Below are 16,353 nucleotides of genomic sequence, written 5' to 3'. Positions count from 1 at the left end.
TACCAAACACATCCTTATAGATGATTATAATATAAAAACAGTAATCAATTTAGGAATCACATACACACAAAAAGACAAAAACTTAACTGGAGCCTAAATCATGAAATCCCAAAAAACAAGTAGGTCAAAAATAATTACGATGACTCAACATACCAAAATTTCTGGGATGCAGTTAAAGCAATCCTCAGAGGAAAAATTATATACCTAAACATATATACTAACAAAGTAGAAAAATAAGATTAATGGACTGAATATACATTTAAAATTAGAAATCCAACCATGAAACAAAATAAAAATCAACACAAAAAGAGGAAATCTTGGAAATTAGATAAATACATTGGAAATTAATATAGGCAACAGGACTAATAAAGGTAAACGCTATTTCTTTCAAAAGGTTTTAAAAATTGGTAAATTTAGCCAGTGTAATTTTAAAAGGTGAAAAATTAAATCAATAAAATTTTTAAAAATAAGATAAACCTCAGAACAAATTTAAAAAAAATAAAATTACTAGATTATTACAGTTATATGCCAGCAAAACTTAGAACATATGAAAAATATAGCAGATTACCTTAGATGAAATAAAATGCCCAAACTAAGAAAACACCAAATCAAAATCTTAAATGGTTCAATCTCAGAAAATAAAATAGAACTAGAGGTAAAGAATAACCAAAGGAAGAAACTCTTAGTCCATGTGGTAGGTGAATTAAATGAAACTTGTTTTTTAAAGGCAATTGGGGTTAAGTGACTTGCCCAGGGTCACACAGCTAGTAAGGGTCAAGTGTTTTGGTCTGAGGCCACATTTGAACTCAGGTCCTCCTGACTTCAGGTGTGGTGCTTTATCCACTGTGCCACCTAACTGCCCCTTAAATGAAACTTTTAAGAAACAATATCTACACTGAACAATTTTTTTTAACTGAAGAAAAACAAAATCACTGTATCACACTCTGTTTATGAGACATAAAGGCCTTATACTTAAAACAAGGAAGGATTCCTTCCCCCGAAAAAATGAATAGCAATTCAAAATGTTTAAATAAAATCCCCCAGCAAAAAGACAGCAATTATTAAAAAACAAAACAAAACATTACGGTCAAGTTAGATTTATATAAATCACTTAAGTATGTTTCAACATTAAGAATGCAATTAACATTATCTCATTAAAAACAAAAACATCCAAAAACTACAAGTCTATCTCAATAGATGCAGTCTTTGACAAAGTACAACATCCATTTATGCCACAAATCCTGTAAAGTAAAGCAGAGGAGGATCTTTAAAAAAAAAATAAAGAAATTAAAGACATAGAGATAAGAAAAGTGAAGAATAAACTATGCCTATTTGCTGATGACCTCATGATTTCACTTAGAAAAGTCTAGGGAATCACTAAAGAAACTAAACGAGATAATTAAAGATTGAGCAACGTTGTAGGCTACAAAATAAAACTGCAAAACCCAATAAAATTTCTATATAGTAGTAACAAAATAGAAGAGGCAATAGAGAGGGAAATTCCATCCAAAATAACTACAGAACGCATAAAATATTTAACAGTCAATCTACCAAAGCAAACTAAATCTCTGTACAGAGTTCATTACAAAATACTCCTTAAAGATTTAAAGGACAACCTAAATAGCTGGAGAAATATTCAGTGCTCATCATGACTGGGCCATGCCAGTATAATAAAAATTACAATACAAACAAAATATATTTAAGAATTTAGTGCTCTACTAATCAAACTAACAAAGGGCTATTTCACAGAGACAGGGAAAAACAATTACAGCCTTAGGGAGGATGGCAGACGAGGAAAAGAGGGAGAAAATCTGGAACTCAAGATTTTATAAAAAATGAAGGTTAAAAATTGTCTTTACATGTGATTTGAAAAAATAAAACACTATTTTGAAATTTTTAAAAGAAACTATAAAAAAGAAAACTTGCAAAAGAAAAAACAACAAAGTTCACTTAAAAGATTGAAACTTCTAGAAGAATGTCAAGGTAAATATTTTTTAAAAGGTAGTGAGGAAGGGGGACTAATACTTCCATACCTTAAACTGTAGTAGAATGCAACAACCAACAAAACCATTTAGTATCGTCTAAAAAACAGGAAAAGAAGATCAATGGAATAGACTATTCAAAGAATGGTCAGAAATAAATTCAATAAAGCCAAGGTTTATAAAACCTGAAGGCCTAAATTGCGTAAGAACTACCTGTTTGATAAGAACTTCTGAGGCAACTTGAAAGCAATTTAGAAAAAATTAGGCTTAGACCAACATCTTATCCTGAATTTTATAATAAATTCAAAATAGATACTTGATCTGAACATTTGTAATAATTAAAAAATCTTAGAAGTAGATCATACAACTTTCTCAGCTAAAGTAGGGAGTTTATTAACCAATCAAGGGATAGAGAAAATAACAAAAGATAAAAATAATTTTGATTACATGAAATTAAAAAGCTTTTCCATGAATAATACTGATGCATCAAATGGGAAAAAAAATGAATATTGCTGATGTTCAAAGGTGTACATATATATACACACAACTAATAAATACATTATGTCCCAAAAGTCTTAGTGGACTTTGAAGACATTAGGACAAAATTACACTAAGACTTCATATAAGACTAAAAATCACTCCCAAAGTTGTTAAAGGATATTTACAAATAGTTCTCCAAAACAGTAAATTATTAACTATATGTAAGAATCTCTTAAAATATCAATAAAAGAAATATAAATCAAAATAGCTCTATGTTTTATCTCATAATCAACAAATCAGCAGCTATGACAATAGATGATCATAGTCAACACTGGAAAGGGTTGTAGAAAGATAAGCTTCCTAATCCACCTTTTGTGGGGCTAAAAATACAAACATTCCATAAAGTAATTGGGAATTACATAATTAAGAGAAGTATCCCCGTCCTTTGATTCAGAGAACCCACTGCCAGGGATATGGCTATCAGTGACAAAGAAGAGAGGCACCACGTCCTATACCAAGACTTGTGGGACATGCAGCTTGGGAGAACTTGTTTTAATAGCAGCACTGCTCAAGGTGTCAAAGAACTGAAACCAAAATTGGAAAACGGATAAACAAACTATGACACAGGAATTAACAAATCATTACTGTGCTGTGAGAAAAGTTGAACACGAACATAAAGAAGCATAGATTTATTATATTAACTGACGAAAAGTGAAGTAAGCAGAACCAGGACAACTACAACAATTGCAACAATGTAAAGATAGGAACAAAACAACTGAAATTAAAGGTTGTTGTTCAGTCATTTTCAGTTGTATCCAACTCTTTGTGACCCCATATGGAATTTTCTTAGCAAAGATATTGGAGTGATTTGTTACTTCCTTCTCCAGCTCATTTTGTAGATGAGGAAACTGAGGCAGACAGGGTTAAGTGACTTGCCCAGGGTCAAATACCTAGTAACTCTGAAACCAAATTTGAACTCAGGAAGATTAATCTTCCTGACTCCAGGCCCAGCACTCTATCCACTGTGCCATCCAGCTGCTCCCACCAAAATTAAATGTTACAAAATTATAATACTCAAACTTGTCCCAAAAGGAGACTATGGGAAGAAAAGTATTCCCTTCTCCCTTGGCTCCTTTACACAAGTAAGAGTCCATAAGTATAAAAAACTGCATTATGTCAGAACTTTTGACGTATTAATAGGTTTTTACTGAATTTCACAAACCTCCACCACACCTCCCCTACCCCTATGCCCACCATTCAGCAAACTCCTGCCCTTTGAGGGTCAGTATGTCCAGATTTATCACTCAATCCTGGGAGCTGTTACCTATCGGCCCCCCCAAAATATCTTCTCTTCCTTCTCACTGAATCCAGTACTGACTCACAGTCTCCTTCTCTACCTTAATTCTTGTACTCATACTAAGGGACTTCAGCATAGATTTCGATGATGTTACTTTCAACACCTTAACTTTCCAGCTGCTCAACTCCTACTCCTCCATTCTACTTCAGCTACACACAGCGATAGTCATGGCCTTAATCTTTCCATCACTCACAGGTACTTAACTGTCATATTCAAAACTCCAAAATTCCATGACCAAATCATAATCTTTTTATCATTCCATCACACTCCAGAGCCACCCTCTTGACTAACTAAACCAGGTGCAGGTGAGTAGTGAGGAAGCGAGCCAACCCAGCCCAGAGAGAGAGAACACCTGAAAAGAAACGTGCCTCCACTGAGCCACACTCATCTCACCTAACTTATCTGAATCTGAGTTTTCTCATCTACAAAATGAATGGAATTGAATTAGATGAAGACTGAGGAACCTGCGGCTTCGAGGCCACATGTGGCCCTTTAGGTCCTCAAGTGCAGACCTTTGACTGAAACCAAACTTCACAGAACAAATCCCCTCAATAAAAGGATTTGTTCTGTAAGACTTGGACTCAGTCAAAAGGTCATACCCGAGGACCTAGAAGGCCACATATGGCCACAGGTTTCCCCACCCCTGGAATAGATGATCTCTAAGAACTCTTTTAGCTTCATAAAGTTTATGATTTTATGAAGTTTAATCTCCTTTTCACCAACAGGATAGAATGAACTACAGATAGCAGAACATCTAGTTCAATCACGATATTTACTAAACTGGGCCTATTAGGATGTCAAAAACCAAAGATATATTGAGTGTTAAATAATTTTTACTCAGAATTAGCAGAGTCAAATGAGGCAGCACAAGGATATTCTGCTATGCTCATACATCTATGTGAGAAGTGCAATGTAAAAATGACAACAGAATAAGATTAGAAATAAAAAATTCAGACACCACATATATCTAGAATCTCTTCATAATTTTAAAAGCAAAGGAAGCTAACTACAAAAATATCTCCCACAACAGGAAACCAAAATTATCTCCTTGTGGAAATGGATTATGACTTTGTGTTTCATGGATCACTTATATTAATACCTAGCATGAGACTAGAAAAAAAGCTAAGTGCTTAATAAATACTGAAATTCTAAACTGAAGAATAATCATATAAGCTACAGATATGTATAAAATAAGAATAACTCACATTTATATATTGTTTTATGGTTTGCAAAGCAAGTTTCTATCCCCATTTTACAAATGAGAAAACTGAAACTAAGAACATTTGTGATTCTGTGGGAGTCACATAAGTACTAAGTGTTAGAGGCAGGACTGGAATCTGGGCTTGACAACTCTAAGTCCAATGTTCTTTCTACTATATCGTCCTGCTTCCCCAAAGTCTATCTCTCCTGAGTACAATTCTTATATCCCTAGATTTCTGCTAGCCATAGCTGAATCTCCTTCTGATACCACAACAGCTAAGCATCAAAGGTGGTGCAAAGTACAAAGTGCTAGGTCTGGAGTTAAGAAGACCTGAGTTCAAGTTCCACCTCAGACATTTACTAGCTGTGTGACCCTAAGCAAGTCACTTAACCTCTATTTTATATGTATCTCTTTAGAGGTTTTGTCTCAATTTCCTCAACTATAAAATGAGGACAATAATACCTACCTCACAGGGTTGTTGTGAGAATCAAATGAGATCACTATTTGTAAAACCACTTAGCACACTGCCTAGCACATATTAGGTGTTAACATAAATGCTTATTCACTTCCCCTTCCCACAACAAACTAAAAATGTTCACAATAGAACTCCGTTTCTTTCTTCCTAAACCTGACAAAGATCTACCCATCTCTCTCCTTCTCCATTTCTTATTTCTGTGGAAGGCCTCACCATTACTCCAGTCACCCAGGCTCAAAATTAAATTATCTTTGCCTTTTCTCCTGCCTTCACATCACCACCCCACCCGATACAATTAGTTGGTAACAAACCTCAAATCCCGCCCGCACTCACCAATGTCACCATTCCTGTGTTCCTGTTACTTCTCTTCACATACTCTATGATGTGGCTATACTCAACAACTGACTGTTCCCCATATTATCTTGCCATGTGTCTGCGCATCTTAGTCAACTATCCCTGGAATGTATTCCCTTCTATATTTCTTCCTGCTGTTAAATCCTTTTTTCCTCTCAAAGTCCAGGGCATGGAGTTAGAAAGACTCATCTTCCTGAGGTCAAATCTGACCTCAGACACTTACTAGCTGTGTGTCCCTGGGCAAGTTACCTAACCCAGCTAACCTCAGTTTCCTCACCTGTAAAATGCATTGGAGAAGGAAATCAGAAATCATTTCAGTTTGTTTGGCAAGAAAACCCCAAAAATAGGGACACAAAGAGACGGGACTTGAAAGATGACTTAACAACAATGACAAAATGGTAAAAACTACACACAATTTACACATTACAGCTTTCTATTATTCAATCTTAACATAGGCTTAGGGTATTAAAGAATGTCTTTTTAGGGCTTTCCTTTTCTCTCTTTCCATCCTGGTCCTGTTACTCCATCCCACTTCATCTTCCATTAGATTTAGGCAGAACTTTATCATTTAGTTTGCTCAGTCTATGAAGAAATGGGTTCTTTTCCCTGGGGTTAGAGCCCCAGGTCCCATCCTCTCTGGGTTATGGTTCAAAAAAAAAAAAAGGGTCTAGGCTAAGGGTGGAGAACCTGGGGCTTCAGGGCCACATGTGGCCTTCTAAATCCTTTGGTAAGGCCTTTCAACTGAGTCCAAATTTTACACAAGTCCTTTTAAGGAGATTTGTTCTGTGAAGTATGGATTTAGTCAAAGGGTCACAGGTGGCCTTGAGGCTGCAGGTTCCCCACCCCTGGCCTAGGCAAGTACCTAACTACTAACTTAACTGATGCTCCCTTGCCAGTATGTGTAGACAACATCATAAAGAGCTTTTCTCATGGTTATGGTTATGGTTATGGTTATGCCCTCTATCCATTCTGGGATCTGAGGGCCTCAACTTTGTTTTTAGAGTCTTTCAAAATCATCACATCATTCTTATTCACCTAGATATTTTACTGACAGGCCAATCTGCTTCACTTCAACAAACCTCAATTAAGCAGTTACTATGTGTAAAGTCTGATACAGAGAAGCATAATAGAAGCAAAGTTCTGTGAGAGCAGACTCAGGAAGACCCAAGTTAGAATCCTATCTCTGACAGTTTTGTGACTGAGTCCCAGGCAACTCTTATAAGTGAACTGACTTTTAATCATATCAACTTCTATCCTCATCAGAAGTTACATATAATTCAATTAAGAATCACTTTTCAAACAGGAATGCTTTTTGCAACAATCAATACCCTATTCCAGGAGCCTGAAGTTTTATAATACCGTGGTTACAGCTTAATAGCACCAAGTGTGTTAAAAATTCAAAAGTTCCAGTTAGTTGGATAATGAAAGAGTTTGAAAATAGGTTCATTTATAAGTTGTCTGGAATTCAAAAGACATTTTCCTGTAGAAAAATTATAAATAATTATGTTCTCAGGTCAGTCCACAAAAGACCATTTAATCAATGTGCTAAAGTACTGCACATCTGCAAGGAAACAGGGTGGAAAATGACACTATCGGAATAAAACAACAAAACCATAAACTCTATTAAGTAATTTGAATGATTAACACAAGGAGATTTAATTACAGGAAGATAAGATTTTAGAGAGACAGCGACATATTCTCAATGTTTTTTCCCCCAATTTCAAGGGTTTTACACAAGTTTGGTGCTTGTTCTTTTGTTATATTTAATTTCGGCATAAAATGTGTAAATTTTCCTCTGCTTGATGCAAGTTAAATTTCTATGACAATTTGTTTAGTTATGATTAGGATAACTTTTTAAGCTCATGAACAGAATGAAGAGAAGGAAAACTTTTTCCCAAGGTAAATAGGTAAGAACTGAAAATGTAGGGGAGGAATGGGATTAAAGAAGATGTGTAAGTGAGCCTTACAGGTATTAGACTGCTCAAGGCACAATTAATTGAGCTACAAAGAATAAAATAAAAAAGAAGAAGGGGAGAAACAGGGTTAGTATAGTGGGAAAGAGGAGTTTCATCCCATTACTAGCAATAAATTCATTGTACTTCAGAAGTCCTTTAAGATGACATATAGCATAAGAAATTATTACACATTTTAAGGATATACATTTATTACCGTTTTGTCCCTGAGTCGCTCTCCATGAATAATAAAGTCAGCATAGCTGCCATTCTCTTCCTGATGAAGGGCTTTAAAGACAGTGACAGAGCTCAGTCCACCTCCTCCAAGTGGTAACCATCCACCACTAGAGTCATCCCGGGTCATCACCACAGCTCGCACTCGTGCATAACTATTACTAAAATAGATGCAAAGAGTAAGAATTAGCTTTTACATAAACAAAAAATAACCAAGCATTCAGTCTTGTTTAAAAAATCCAAGACCACATTAGTTAACATAGTAGTTGTTAGGCGTTTTCTGTTTTCCTGACAGCCAAAGAAAAGTAACCTATTTGAAAGAGGCCAGGAGCCACAGTCTGGAAAGATTGGCCAATATTAAACTGTTAACACTTTAAAAGACTAACTTCATACTAAAAGATCTTTCTCCTCCTTCCCCTTTTCTTTTCTTTTTTTTTTTTTTGATTCATCCTTCTTGAATGGTTAAAGAATATTTCGTTGCCATGGAAAATTTATGAAGGACTCCAGAACCAAGAAATCATTAACCTATACAACCAGACTTGTCAATAATGTCTCTTCATGACTCTAAGACAAATTAATTTGCCATTTCTTTAATGTTCTTAATCACAACATGTTAGCTTCTATAAGTTCATAATTAAAGTGTAAATGAAACCCTAGAATAAGTCACAATTCATGCTGAAGTAGCAAGGTCACTGCACAACCATCAGAAGTCTGAGTTCTTGTTAATTTTGTAATCTTGGACCAGTTACTGTAACCTAATTCATATTCCTAAACTGTAAAAATGGGGTAATAACTTGCACTATATACCTGAAGGAAAGTTGTATGGATTAAATAAAAACGTATGCAAAATTCTTTGTAATCATACAGTGCTATACCATATAAATGAGTTTTATATTCACGACTCAGGGTCTTCATTATTAATAACATTACTGCATGTTGCTGTTATGCAGCTATCCTCTCCATATCAGACTATCAGCTAATTTGTCATTTTGTCATTATGCCTACTTCTAATTCCCTTTAATTCTATAAAATATAATCAATAGACTGCATCACAGGTTTGAGCTTGAAGGGATTTTGGAAACCAACTGGTCCAATATCATAATCCATTATAGATGGGAAAACAAAGTGTGTTAAGAATGACATGAAATGAATCAATATGCACTAAGGGAAGCCTCAGAAACATAACTTTGAATATGTAGAGGTTTCTGAGACATCTTATTTCCAGGCTCAAAAGCTTGAAATTGCTAGAACGCTAACATTCAGTTTAGTGTGATATGACTTGATCATTTTCTAAATCTTGCTCTTAAGTGTGAAAATTGGAAAAATTAAACAACTAAAAATAAGACCACACTACTTCCACCCCCCCAGGTTTTTTCTATGAAATATACTCTTTAAAAACAAAACCCTAACAGTTATTTCATCTTTTGAACTGTTTAGAAGCAGAAGCAATGTAAACATGAGAAAATATGGATGACAGATCAGTACCTACAACTGTCTTTCAGCTAATCATAATAAATAAACAAATAAATGGCATTTAGATGTCATTCTGTGTGGTTAATCCATATTAACTCATTTGATATTCACAATAACCATGTGAGGCAGGTACCAGGACAGGGGTGGGGAACCTGGGGCCTCAAGGCCACATTGTGGCCCTCTAGGTCCTCAAGTGCGGCCCTTTGACTGAATCTGAATTTCACAGAACAAATCCCCTAAATAAAAGGATTTGCTCTATAAAACTCAGTCAAAAGGCCACACCCAAGGACCTAGGAGGCCACATGTGGCCCCAAGGCTGCAGGTTCCCCACCTCTGTACTAGAGGTATTACTGCAAGAATTCCAAAAAAAGTGAAACCTTAGCAGTGTTCCGAAGGAAACCAGAGATTTTATATAGTGGAGGTAATTTAGAGAATGCATTTCAGACAAAAGAGACCACTTATGTAGCAGTGGAGAGGTGGGAAATGGAATCTCAAATACAAAGAGCTAGTTAGTAGGCCAGTTTGACTACAACAAAGAATGTGTAAGAGGAAATAATATGAAATAAAGTTGGAAAGATAAGTTGGAACCAGATTATGGAAGGCTTTAAATGTCAGGTTGAGGATTTTGTGTCTTACTCTAGAGACAACTGGTAACCACTTAAGATAATGGGGGGTGGGGTGGAGGGAAGAAGTGTCAGATGTTTCAGAAATATCAGCTTGGCAGTAAGGTGGAGGATAGACTGGAGAAGGGACACCAATTAGTAGGCTACTGTAATTCTGTAGGCAGAGGTGATGAAGGTATGAACAATGAGAGAGATTGTATGCATGAGAAGAAGGGGATGTATAAAAGAGATGTTGTGAACTGGGTAACTGATGTGATTCTGGGGAACTGGGAGAAGGAAAAGCTAAAGATGAATGCAAGATTTTGAATTCAGTAGATAAATCCCAGGTTACAGCCTAAGGCATGGGGAGTTTAAGTAATTTGCCCAGGGTCACACAGTTGAGTTTTCAGTCAATCAATCAATATTTGTCAAATTTATACTACTGGTCCCACACTGTGGGGATACAAAAAGAGGTCAAAGACAGTCCCTGCTCTCAAGAAGCTTATAGTAGGATGAGAGAGACAACATGCAAACAAATACATACAAAGCAAGCTATATACAGGACAAAGAGTAAACAAAAGAAGGAAGGCACCAGAATTAAAAGAGGCTGGGAAAAGATTCCAGTATAGGATGGGATTTAAGTTGGGACTTAAAGGAAACCAAGCAAGTAAGAAGGTAGAGCTGAGGAAGAGAGAGCACTCCAAGCCCGAGGGAGAGCCAGCAGAAAATGCCTGGAGCCAAGAGATGGAGTCTTGCTCCTGGAATAGCCATGAGGCCAGTGTCACTGGATAGAAGAGTATATGGTTTGGGTAAGGTGCAGAATTGGAAAGATGGGAGGGAGCTTAGTCAGCAAACATTTATTAAGTGACTAATATGTGCCAGGCACTATGCTAAGTTTAAGAATTATACTATGCTCTTTATAAATAAATCATAATATTGAGGGAAAAGTCAATACTGGACCAATCTATTAATTTCTTAACACATATCCATTACACAAAACAAATGAAAATTTAAAAATGCCTGAGTTTTCTCATTCATGAAAGGACCAGGTTGAACTATCAGAGGTTCCCAAACTTATTTGGCCTACTACCCCCTTCAAAAAAAAATTACTCAGCTCCCCCGCCTCCTCAGATTAAGTTAACTCTTATTTTTATTCAAGACCCCCCCATTGCACCACAGGATACTACCATCCCTCTCTCCATTGTTCCAGTGCCCTCCAGGGGGGCAGTATCGCCCACTTTGGGAACCTATGGACTAGTAGATAATCTCAGTGTCAGGGAACTTTATCTATCACATGGCATCTCAGCTCATGCCTTCACACAGTCTGTTTCCTACTTTTCTAGTCCAGTTACACATTAATGCCCTCCACACATTTGATGGTCCAGTCAGAGTAGCCTATTTGATATTTCCCATCTGCTACCTCTGCCCCTTTTTCACTGGCTGTCTCCCATGTCTGGAATTCCCTCTCTCCACATCTCAGCCACTTAAGTATCCCATAGTTTCCTTTAAAATGCAGCTTAAATACACCTTCCGTAAAAGGCTTTTTCCTGGTAGTACCACCTTCTCATCCAACACAGCTTTCTGCCTGCTTGACATGTATACTTTCATACACTTATGTACCAGCTGTCTCTCCTGTTAGAATGTGAGTTCTTTTAAAATAGGAACTATTTCTTTTTTTGTCTATATCTTCAGTGCCTGCCTCGTGTGGTACCTGACACAAAGTAGGAGCTTAATAAACATTTGTTAATTTCCCAAGTCCTGAACTTTAAAAGACTTTAGAAAAATAACTTTAGGTCAAAACCCTCACTATTAATTTAGTTATCCTTTTCTGTATATTGATCCATGCTCACCATGGTTTTGTAAAAGAGTGTGCCTTTTTTTCCACTTTTGATATTTGAAGTTCAACATTTGTTTGACCTGTGCCTATATAGCAGCATTAGATATACCCAAGAAACAACTGACAATGAGCTTATCTCTAAGTGCGTTACTTTAATACATGTAACTTATGATTTTTCTGTCCACTCACCATCTCATAAAATATTCTAGGAATTCATCCAATTAGTTTGCCTTTTTGGGGCAGAGGAGTTTAGTGTCATCTTCAAACTTGGAGATATTACGTACAGCATCTTCAAAATTATTTATAAAATGTTAACTAAAATAGTTTCTTCTTAGCACTTGTTCTTAAGGAATTCAGCTGTTTTAAGTGTGAGATGCTTATTATTTTCCCTTTTTCCTTTAGAAAATTTTTTATACCTGCAAATGGTTTCCTGTCCTAAAGAAAGTCCCATTGCGGGGGCGGAGCCAAGATGGCAGAGTGAAAGCAGTGACTTGCTTGAGCTCTCCTCCAAATCCCTGTAAATACTCATAAAAAATGGCTCTAAACAAATTCTGAAACAGCAGAACCCACAAAAAGACACATTGAAACAAATTTCCAGCCCAAGACAACCTGGATGATTGATCAGAAAGGTGTATCGTGCTGGGCTGGGAGCGCAGAGCAGTGTGGCGTGGGCACACAGGCCACAGCAAACCTGGAACAGGCCTCAGAGGACTGAATCGCGGGCAGCTGTGGAGGTTTCCAGACTCCTCAATCCACCAATGCCAAAGACAACTTAGAAGGTCAGTGGGAAAAGTCTGTTTCTGTCAGTGCTGAGAAAGGAAGGCGGGGGTTTCAGATCCATTCCCCAAGAGCGTGGTGCTGGGGGGGCAGCTGCTTCCCGAGCTTCAGGCCCACAGACTGCCAGTGGCTGATCAGAGACGGATTGCAGGAATTCTTTGCCAGTGCTGAGGCAGGAATCTCTTGCTTTGCCCGTGTTTGGATCTGGGCCACAGTTCTGGGCAGCGGTGCTGGGGTGAGGAGGAACGTTGGCTTGGTGGAGCTTGTAGTGATTGTGGAGAGAAGCCCCTCCTCACAGTTACAGGACAGAAAGGAGTACTGGTAGTCGCAGGCCAGGAAAGGAGTAAACACCTCACCCCTTATCATACCACCTTGGAAGAACTGAAAATTTACAGGTACCTACAAGTATCTCTGAAAACAGCTGTACAAACCCCCCAAAGCTTGGGACAGTACATTCTCCACATTGGAAGCAGATTCATACCCTAACAAAGAGTTTAAAACTCAAGTAATTAGCCGGGATCATGAGCAAGCAGCGCAAAAAGAGTCAGACTATATTATCTTACTTTGGTGAAAAAGAAGATCAAAATATACAACCAGAAGACAACAAAGTCAAAGCTCCTACATCCAAAGCCTCCAAAAAAAATATGAATCAGTCCCAGGCCTTGGAAGAGCTCAAAAGGGATTTTGAGAAGCAAGTAAGGGAAGTAGAGGAAAAACTGGGAAGAGAAATGAGAGTGATGCAAGAAAAGCATGAAAAACAAGTCAACAGCTTGCTAAAGGAGACCCCAAAAAATAACACCTTAAAAAATAGCCTAACCCAAATGGCAAAAGAGGTCCAAAAAGCCAATGAGGAGAAAAATGCCCTGAAAAGAAAAATTGGCCAAATGGAAAAGGAAGTCCAAAAGATTACTAAAGAAAATACTTCCTTAAAAATTAGAATAGAGCAATTGGAAGATAGTGACTTTCTGAGAAATCACGACACAGTAGAACAAATTCAAAAGAATGAAAAATTAGAAAACAATGTGAAATATCTCACTGGAAAAACAAATGACCTGGAAAATAGATCCAGGAGAGAGAATTTAAAAATTATTGGACTATCTGAAAGCCATGATCAAAAAAAGAGGCTAGACATCATCTTTCAAGAAATTATCAAGGAAAACTGCCCTTATATAGTAGAACCAGTGGGCAAAATAGAAATTGAAAGAATCCACAGATCTCCTCCTGAAAGAGATCCCCAAAGGAAAACTCCTAGGAATATTATAGCCAAATTCCAGAGTTCCCAGGTCAAGGAGAAAATATTACAAGCTGCCAGAAGGAAACAATTCAAGTACTGTGGAAACACAATCAGGATAACACAAGATTTAGCAGCTTCTACATTAAAGGACCGCAGGGCATGGAATATAATATTCCGAGGGCAAAGGAGATAGGATTACAACCAAGAATCACCTACCCAGCAAAACTGAGTATAATCCTTCGGGAAAAAATGGTCATTCAGTGAAATAGAGGACTTTCAAGCATTCTTGATGAAAAGACCAGAGCTGAATAGAAAATTTGACTTTCAAATACAGGACTCAAGTGGAACATGAAGAGGTAAACAGGAAAGAGAAATCATAAGAGACTTATTAAGATTGAACTGTTTACATTCCTGCATGGAAAGATGATATTTATAACTCATGAGACCTTTGTCAGTATTAGGGTAGTTGGAGGAAAAAAATTATATGTATGTATGATAGATAGATAGATAGATAGATAGATAGATAGATAGATAGATAGATAGATAGGGCACAGGGTGAGTTGAAGATTAAGGGGTCATATCTGGAGAATAAAATTAAGGGATGAGAGAGGATTATACTCAGAGAAGAAGAAAGGGGGAGGTAGAATGGGGTAAATTATCTCACAAAAAAAAAACAGAAAAGTCTCTTACAGTGGAGGGGAAACAGGGGAAGGTGAGGGGAATGAGTGAATCTTATTCTCATAGGATTTGGCTTAAGGAGGGAATAACATACACATTCAATTGGGTATGGAAATCTGTCTTACCCTACAGGAAAATAGGGGGAGAAGGGGACAAGAAGCAGGGGGATGATAGAGAGGAGGGCAGATTGGGAAAGGGGGTAATCAGAAGCAAATACTTCTGAGGAAGGACAGGGTCAAAAGAAAGAATAGAATAAATAGGAGGGCAGGATAGGATTAAGGGAAATAGAATTAGTTTTTCACAACATGTCTACTATGGAATGTTTTGCATAACTGCATGTACAACCTATATTGAGTTGCTTGCCTTTTCAATGAGGGTAGGTGGGAGGAGAAAATTTGAACCTAAAGTTTTAAAACATATGTTTAAAAAAAATGTTTTCACATGCTACTGGGAAATAAGAAATATAGGAAATGGGGTACAGAAGTCTGTCTTGCCCTACAGGAAAACAGAAGGGGAAGGGGATAAGAGAAGGGGAGAGAGATAGAAGAAAGGACAGACTAGGGGAAGGGATATTCAGAATGCATGTCATCTTGGGGTGGGGGGAGGGGGAGATGGGCTGAAAATTTGGAACTCAAAAACTTGTGGAAGTAAATGTTGAAAACTAAAGATAAATAAATTTATATTAAAAAAATAAAAATTAAAAAAAAATTTTTTAAAAAAGTCCCATTGCCCATGATAAAATATTCTAAATCTCATGGCAACTTAATTAGAAAAAATTTCACTGTACAGGCAAGCTGCCTTGTTAATGACTTTGAGAGTCTAAATAAATTACCAGTTCTCTATTGTATACTTTTATCTATGAACTTAAAGAAATCTTGTATATTATTCAGACATGATTTCTTTTTAGAGAAACTATATTATCTATTCTCCCAAGATTATGTTGATTTAAGTATTCATTGATTCTAATCTTTATTCTAGATTGCATCAGATGCCTATCAGGGAGGACTAGACCACTCAAAGATCCTAGGGTCATGCCTGGATTCCTTCTTTTAAATAAGAGTTATATTGGCAATACAGGAATCCTCTAAAACAGTAGCCAATTCTAACATTAAGTTTGCCATTCTGACTAAAAGTTCTACCCATTAAACTTGACCTTTTTTGTGGCATGGATCCAACTGGCAGTCTGATAAAAACTAAGAACTCTTTCTCAGAATGTTTTAAAATGCATAGAATATTTAAAATCCCTAATAAGATTACAAAGGAAATCAATTATATTGAAATACAGTCTCGATATTTATCTTTAACCCACTTTTGAAAATGTTAATATTTTTTGTTGCAAAACCTCAGCCCTGGATTATTTCCACTGTCTGCATCCTCCACTCCTACTTACCAGCTGCTGAACTTAGCTGGAAGATGTCTCATGATGTAGTCTACTAGATACAGTACAAATTCATGTTATCCAACTTCAACTGGGCCCTTACTCTATCAAGGCAGTCTTTTTATTCCTTCCCAATTAATTCCTCATCTCACTCTCCGTAAAAGCTATTCCAAACCTTCTCTTCTCTCAAGTCTCCCACACCTACCTCCTCTTCTCCTTATCCCCACAAATACTTTTTACTTTACTAAGAAAATTGAGGCCACTGTGTTAATGGCTAAATACAATGGTCTTTTCTCAGTCTTGACACTGTTAACCACTCTTTCCTTCCTAGAGTTTCTG

General features: G+C 36.8%; 1 protein-coding gene across 1 annotated transcript in view; it reads right to left on the bottom strand.

The window, feature by feature from the left end:
• SPRED1 (sprouty related EVH1 domain containing 1) overlaps positions 1-16,353 on the bottom strand; it is a 137,874-nt gene that overhangs the window by 70,985 nt on the left and 50,536 nt on the right. Inside the window, exon 2 of the mRNA XM_020990953.2 lies at positions 8,019-8,196. Within this exon, the coding sequence (XP_020846612.1) occupies positions 8,019-8,196 (178 nt within the window). The remainder of the gene's footprint in view (positions 1-8,018; positions 8,197-16,353) is intronic.

The sequence above is a fragment of the Phascolarctos cinereus genome, unplaced genomic scaffold (assembly GCF_003287225.1).
Source record: "Phascolarctos cinereus isolate Bilbo 61053 unplaced genomic scaffold, phaCin_HiC Scaffold_3;HRSCAF=262, whole genome shotgun sequence".
Taxonomy (NCBI): Eukaryota; Metazoa; Chordata; class Mammalia; order Diprotodontia; family Phascolarctidae; genus Phascolarctos; species Phascolarctos cinereus.
This window is presented reverse-complemented; position numbering and strand designations above follow the sequence as displayed.